General features: G+C 41.2%; 1 protein-coding gene across 1 annotated transcript; it reads left to right on the plus strand.

The window, feature by feature from the left end:
- The first annotated feature begins 1,437 nt into the window (after window positions 1-1,437).
- fgf23 (fibroblast growth factor 23) lies at window positions 1,438-6,903 on the plus strand. The gene is made up of 3 exons (XM_050035731.1): window positions 1,438-3,835; window positions 3,928-4,031; window positions 5,105-6,903. Exons 1-3 carry the CDS (start codon window positions 3,601-3,603, stop codon window positions 5,555-5,557), a joined length of 792 nt encoding a protein of 263 aa, XP_049891688.1. The 5' UTR covers window positions 1,438-3,600; the 3' UTR covers window positions 5,558-6,903.
- Window positions 6,904-7,607: the final 704 nt, after the last annotated feature.

Here is a 7,607-nt window from a genome sequence, read left to right on the forward strand (position 1 = left end):
CACCAGTTCGTTCATTAGGTCATTCTGCTTTTCTTCTTCCTAATGTGTCTGTCAGCTTCTCACACTTGACTCTCAAACGGCGCTCCTCCTCCAGCTCCTTCTCTGTGTCCCGGAGCTTGTGTTTCATGGCGGCCTGCTCTTACTGTGCCTGTAGCTTCATCTGTTTTTCCTGCTGGAGCAGGTACTCGGTTTTGTGCAGGCGCTCATGAAGAGTGTCACCCTTCATAGGTAGACATCCTGGAGACTCCTCTGTCTTTGCCTCCTGTGTGGTTGTGGGGGTTGGTGGGACCAGGCTTACAGAGTTTGGCTTGTAGCTCATCACACGCCTTCAAGAAAGCCTGGCTTTGCCTCTTGACCTCAGTTTTAGTCTGATCCATGTTTCCTGCCATCTCTTCTCAATCTGTCTCCGGGTTGGAAATTGTTTTCAGTATTTGTTTCTCTTGCCAACAGTGTCTTTTTCATAAAGTCTTTCTCAAAGTATGAGCTCCTACAACTTAGCCCTGTAGGTGCATGTTTTAAAAATTCAGAAATCGTGCGTGATGTCATATCTTACATGATACAACAGTTAGTTCCGGCCCTGCAATCTGATTGGTCGAGAGACAGTAAAACCGTGACGATATTGGAGTACAACATCACGGTTATTTCACTGTGTATGTATCACTCCGCCTCACAGCTGATTGCAATCAACAATCAAATCAAAACTGACGGTTAGTGTCAGTTAGGTCAGCAGTTGCGTTGCATTCCTGGAAAAGTATTTAAACAAACTTCCACCAGATGCAAATGCCCTTTATCTGAAGCCCAGGATGACAGCAGCTTACACAGACAATATCTGGTACACTAAAGCTCTGCTGGGAATAAACTCACTCGCACAGATGCTGCCAAAGATGTGTAAAGAGGCGGGGACAACAGCTATCTACACCAATCACAGCCTCAGGGCGGCTGTCATACAGAAGCTGTCAGATGCGGGACTTGAAGCGAGGGAGCTCATGACAGTGAGTGGGCACAGGTATGATGTTGTTTTAACGTAGCCTATGTGTTAAGTTAGTCTTCTAATTAGGGGTTGGGCCCTAAAATATAACTTTTGTCTTGCAGGTCTGTTTTGCTGTGGCTGTGAAGCAACAGTCCACCATGCAGTCACCAGAAACTGCCTTGCTTATTTAACTGTTGAACTGTTGTATAAAAGCAATATCACACTCAAGCTCGTGATGTTATACTCGTATATCGTCACGGCTGATATACGAGTATAACATCACGAGACATCCAATCCCGAAACACCTCTTCCTCAAGAAAACGGCTGTCCCATGAGTAGAGAGAGCTACAGACACAGTGGAGCAAAGCTCATGACATCACACAGCCCAGAGGTAAGGGAAAGGCTAAGTTAGTATGCTATTTACAGAGATAGCAGTGGCGATCTGAACCGGTCAGTGACGAAAAAAAGCACTTTTAATGTGCTAACTTTTACGGGATGCATTTGCCCCCGTTACCGTTTTAGCTCGTTTCGCGGCTCCCAGCTGCATCCGCCTCCCTCAATACTGAACCAGTTTTAGAACAAGTTGTACCTATGAATCATACGCACACATACACATGGGGAAATAGAGCCCAGGTTGAAAAATACCGAAGTTATCCTTTAAGTCTTCACCTTAAGATTTCCTTAAATGTTCACTTAAGTATTTAGGTTTTCTTTTTATCTTGGTCTTATAATTTGAAATCCCTGAAAGTTAGTTGCAACCAAACACACACACACACACACAACAAACTTCATATTTATTTATTTATATTTAAAAAAAAAAAATCAAATATGAGACAAATGATACAAAGCTCTAATCCTAGCGGTCGGTCTGCATTAGGAGTACCATCATTAGTTCTTAGGGTGCTTTCACACCTGCCCTGTTTGGTTCAGTTCAATCAAACTCAAGTTTGTTTGCCCCCTAAGTGCAGTTCATTTGAGCAGGTGTGAACACAGCAATCATACTCAGGTGTGCACCAACAAAAACAGACCAAGACCTTCTTGAACTTGACCAAAGGAACTCTGGTGCGGTTCGTTTGTGGTGAGAACGTCTTCCGACCTGGATCTGAAGCAACTGCAGTCACATGACACATTGTTTGGGTTAAACATGAGCATGTTACAGTCCTGGAGGATTATTAATGTGCACCTCCTCCTGTACTGCCTTAATATGCACATTCAGCACATCCAATGCATCAAAACATTGTTTTCTAGTTGGAGCCGCGCCTCGTTTTCAAACTGTATGGTTTGACTAAAATGAACAATGACAGCAATATAGTCCACGATGAGCAGCGCTAAAATCAACCTGCGTAGTTGTCCCTCCATTGTGACATTAGAAAGTGTCACATTTATCTTGCAAGTGTACTCTTCTTCAACGTTTGCTTTACTTCCTGGATTTTTCCCACATGGAAATTCTGACCAATCAAGAGCAGCTTTCTCACACAAGGCATTTGATCTGGTCCGCTTGTAAATGCTGCCATGAGAACACAAATCAACTCTAGGCAAGCAAGACAACTCTAGGTCTGAAAACACCCTTAGAGTTTGCTAAACCTGCTTTTTGGAATGGACCCTAGCATTAAAAGGAAAAATATGTTTTTTTGATTTTGACATGAACTGTCCCTTTAAGGTACTCGCTCTGTAACTGATAAACCATGTTAGATTGTAAACACTGATGCATCAATGTGTGAGCAGCATTTTACTGCTGCAGCTGCTCCAGGTGGAACCATTAAAACTTCTTTACCTAGTTACATTTTATTTATTTATTTTTAAGAGGAGCTATTGAACAGATTTTCTCAAACACAATTTCTAGGAGTGTTCTTATATAAACTGATATTCAGTTGAATGTATCCTTTGCTAAAACTGAAACATCCATAAATAGTTCAGCCAGTCAAATGTTAACATCCCAGAGTCTCCCAGTGACACTGCGCTACATAAGGCACTGGCTCCCTCTGCTGGTGAAATGGTGAAACTGTTGCGTTGGGCAGGTGCGTAACAGCAGCAAACTGAACTTCAAACTGTGACTTAACTTTCAGACTATTTAATAAAACTATGAAATAATAAATATGACGCTTAATTATATGTTAATGAATTTATTAATCTTTAAGAAACCTGGAGTTTGCGCAATTCAACTTAAGTCAAACATAACTAAGAAAATATTACATCCCTGATTTAATTAATAAATCATTTCTTTTTTTTTTTTAAACAATTCTGGATGTGTGTCCTTTCTTTTTCTTTCTTTCTTCTTTATGCTGCTCAGTGCACCATGTTCTAAACAAAACAAAAAAACAGACCCAGTGGACTTTGGACCATTAGGAAATAGTCTTAGAATAATGTTTAAGGTGGATGAGTCAAGACCAAAAATAAGAGTCCAGTCTGACCAAGAGCATCAGGATAAACAGACAGAGGTGGAAGTGGCCCTTCCGCTGCAACAAACCCGCACATCTGCTTTGGGGGCGAGTTTCTTTTTTTTACGCAAAGGATGTGAGCAGGAGTGGCACTCAGGAGGCTTTAAATAGGAACTGTCTCCAAACTTTGGGACATCAGAGCATCTGAACACTTCCAGCAGCTCGCAGTAGAAAGCACCGGTTTGCCTCAGGATGGACGTCAACAGGAGACTGGGGGTGAGGGACACTGTGCTGGCGCTTCTACTCGCCGTGCTCCAGGGGTTTCATCTCGGGGAATCAGTCCCGAATCCGTCACCACTTGTGGGATCCAACTGGGGGAATCCGAGGAGATACGTCCACCTGCAGACATCCACAGACCTCAACAACTTCTACTTGGAGATCAGATTAGATGGCACAGTGCGCAGAACCACAGTCAGGAGTTCATATAGTAAGTTTTTTTTTTTTTTTTTTAAACACGTGTTTAATATGAAGTCCTCTCTTTAAACACATTCATGCTCATCGCATTTTCTCCCTCTGCAGGTGTGATTTTACTGAAAGCTGAAACAAGGGAGCGCGTCGCCATCCTCGGGGTCAAAAGTAGCCGTTACCTCTGTATGGATTTGGAGGGCAACCCATTCAGCTCTGTAAGACAGCGTTTATCTTCTGTTCAAGTTGATTGTCGTTATTAATAAAATCAGTCCGCTGTAGTGACGTTTTAATTTTGAGTTCCTTTGATTTGGCACACTGGTTTTACGCATAATTTTTTATTTCATTTTATTCACACATCGCTTTCTAGAAGTTTTACGCACAAACTTAAGCTACTGCAACTGTAGCATATCTTCTAAATTTATCAACTCTCTTCATCTAAATGTTAATTTTATCTAAATTGGTCAAAACGCTCAACTTTGTGGTCATATTTAACACCATGGTGAGGGTATACGCATCGTTTTACGCGCAGAATTTACTGTAACTTTGGCTTTTTACGCCTGAATTTATTCATTTGATCCATTTTTCATGATACCATTCATATAAAGTTAACAACCCGCTTATAGTCCCGACGTTAGAAGAAGTTTCATTTGTTAATAATCGAGTAGTTCCTTGAAATAATAATAAAAAAAAAAGAGTTTATGTACCGAACCAAGACAGATACAGGGGCACAGGGGTACGTAGGGATACACACCACATTTAAGTTTATTTTCAGGGGTTTTTTTAAGCAAGTTTTATTTTATTTTATTTTTATTTTGTTTATTTCACTTCATCAATTTTGATTATATTGTGGATGTCCATAAAAAATCAAGAAAAAATCCATTTAAATTCCAGGTTGTGACGCAACAAAATAGGAAAAACACCAGGGGGTGAACACTTTTGCAAGTTTCTGTACTCAGATCATATCGAGGAAATAAAACTGCACTGATCTCAACCCCAATCTAATGCGCAAAATTCTATTCTTGTTTGTAAAATTGTTATCAGATCTACTTCATAAAGCCTACCAATATGGAAAATGATATTTGTTGTTATTTAGTCATATCATCTGAAAGAAAATAAAAGCTTTTTACTTAAGTTGGGCACATTCAGCGCAGCAGCCTATTTTAAGATGATTTCACCAGTATCCTGATGCAAATAAAAGTTTTTCTAACCAACAAACTGCTGTTTATTATCTTGCATCTTGATATTCCTTCACTATATTTTAATTCCTCGCCTCCCTTCTGTCCTCCAGCCCATCTGCCTCAGGGACGACTGTCTGTTCAACCACAGACTCCTGGAGAACAACCGGGACGTGTACTACTCCATCCGGACCGGCATCCTCTTCAACCTGGAGGGCTCCCGGCAGGTGTTCACCGCGGGCCAGAACCTGCCGCAGACCTCCCTCTTCCTGCCCAAGAAGAACACGGTGCCGCTGGAGCGCCTCCTGCTGCACAGGGAGAAGAGGAACCAGCTGGTGGATCCCTCCGACCCGCACAGCGTCTACATGGGTCAGACCGAGGAGGGCTCGGACTCTCGGGCCGTGCCGGAGGACGACGCCGATCTGGAGGTGGAGGTGGAGGTGGAGGCCGGGGACGACGGGCGCAACGTGTCCCGGGAGACGCCGCTGGCTCCGTCCACCCACGACCCCTGGAACGTGCACTCCTCTAACTCGGGCAGCCCCCGGAGCACCGGGACCATGGGGTGATCTTAGTGGTGGCTGATCCGGATTGATTTACTAAAGTGAGTCAAAGTTTAACCTTGTAGTTTGTCATCATGTCAGAGAACAAAACGCATCAGACTTTATTTTGAAAAGGAGATTCAGGATGTTCCTTCTTTTTCATTTTGACTAAATATCTGAGTCATCACTCACTCAGAAAAGCAGTTTTGACGCAAAATATTAGACTTGACTTGCAGCCCCCTTTTGCACAATTTGTTCCTAATTCTCTGACATCACTGCAGATTTAATAACTTAAATCAATAAGGCATGTGTGTGTGTTAATGTGTGTGAATTATCTCATCAATATAATGAGTATTTTTTTTTACATTCACAAGAAGTTTTGGTGATAAATTGAGCTTAAAAAAGGACTTTGAATTTACATCTGACTCTTCCCCCATCAGAAACAGATTACTGAAAAAGAAAATCTTAGCTTTGTGCCAAGATGAGTGATCCAAATCCATTTCCCACCCCCATCCATTACAATTAGTTGGCTCTCTTTCACACTGAGTTATAGCTCTGATGAGAAATGGCCATAAAAATTGATTGAATTATTCATGTTTGGTCTCCCTGAAGAGCTACATGATTAATTTTAGAGAGGATGCAATTGCTAAAGCAAACAAAGCCTTAGAAACTAATTAACCAAACACTGAGGAGAAGTCAGCATGTGTACCTTTTGTTGGTGGTTTCCTCTCATTGAGGTTTTTACAGCTGGTCTGAGAAACCCACATTTCAAAGTGACATTATCTCAAGACAGGAGCCGATCTTAGCCTACCTCTGAAGGACTAAAGGCCCTGTCTGTTGATGTGAAACTAGGCAGACATGATTTTAAATCAAAAATATATACATGAATATACTTAAGAGTTGCATTTAGTAGAGTTAAGGTTAGGCTTTGCCTGTATTTTAGAGTCCTGCGTTTACTGAGTTGGATGTTTGATGTTTGTTTTATTGTTAGATTTTGAACCTAAAACCAAAAAACCCAAAACTTGTAAACTACAGATCACTACAGTTACAGTATTTTGTTATGTTAATGTGTCTGTATTTGTACAATCTTCCGACCTCGTGACTTGAATGAATATAACTACAGGGTAAACGGCCTTTACGGAGCAGTAATCTTGACAACAAATCTGAACTTTCGCTATGTGATTTTACAGGTGCTGGGCACCACCAGCAAACACTAAAACCAGTCCCAAAGAGTATTTATTTATTTAATTCCATTCCTTTGTTGTTATTTATGGTATTTATGAGGATGCTTTACAGTTAAATGTACATATAAGAAAACATGGTTTGTCTTTGAATGTATGAGTCGGAGCTGTGGATAAAGTGTTTGGGACAAAATAAACTATAAAGGAAACATGTCTGGTGTTGTGTCATTTATGCAAACTTATATTGCTGTGAGTTTCTTTAAACTTTGGTGTTCTCTGTGTGCTAATTTGGCACAAGCATGCCGTCTAAGAGGAAGTCATGAATGAGTAAGCAGGTTTAACATTGACCCAGTTACTGAGCAGTTCCACTCATTACAGCTGAATTTCCTGCACCATCACACCTCTTGTGCTTAATTAGCAAACAGGTACATGAGCTGCAGCTGAGTCACTTCACTCTAAAAATACACTCAGTTCCTGTTGTACTTTAGCTAACTGTTAAAATAGTCATCCATTAACCTTTGACCTGTTAGTTCAACATCTTGGGAAATACATTTCCGTTGTTGCAGTTTTCAGGCAAACAGCAGATATTTCAGGAAGCTTCAACTCTTAGCCAAAAAACTGGGTGCTTCTAAAAGTAAAGGATGCTTCCTTGGTAGGATGGGTTTGTCCAAGTCGGTTCCCAAAGGAACAGTCTTGAGAGAGTGGAAGTGTGTCATTGAAAAGGTCCCGTCTTCAATTCCTCACAACAATTTCAAAAATGGTGGAAGAAATGGACACAGTATGTCCATTTTAAACACTAATATGTTTGAAGGCTAAAACAGCAAGCCAGCTGATTTAAATTTAGCCTTTGCAATGACGCCTTGACTGACGCCTTCAGTAAGCCTTCCTTGCGAGGT

This window comes from Epinephelus moara, chromosome 23, assembly GCF_006386435.1.
Source record: "Epinephelus moara isolate mb chromosome 23, YSFRI_EMoa_1.0, whole genome shotgun sequence".
Taxonomy (NCBI): domain Eukaryota; kingdom Metazoa; phylum Chordata; class Actinopteri; order Perciformes; family Serranidae; genus Epinephelus; species Epinephelus moara.

Bases quoted from the DNA above. Each gene is read 5' to 3' on its own strand.
- fgf23 (XM_050035731.1), top strand. From the start codon at position 3,601: ATGGACGTCAACAGGAGACTGGGGGTGAGGGACACTGTGCTGGCGCTT. The intron at 3,836-3,927 runs GTAAGTTTTTTT...CTCCCTCTGCAG, and splicing joins CACAGTCAGGAGTTCATATA to GTGTGATTTTACTGAAAGCT. The intron at 4,032-5,104 runs GTAAGACAGCGT...TCTGTCCTCCAG, and splicing joins AGGGCAACCCATTCAGCTCT to CCCATCTGCCTCAGGGACGA.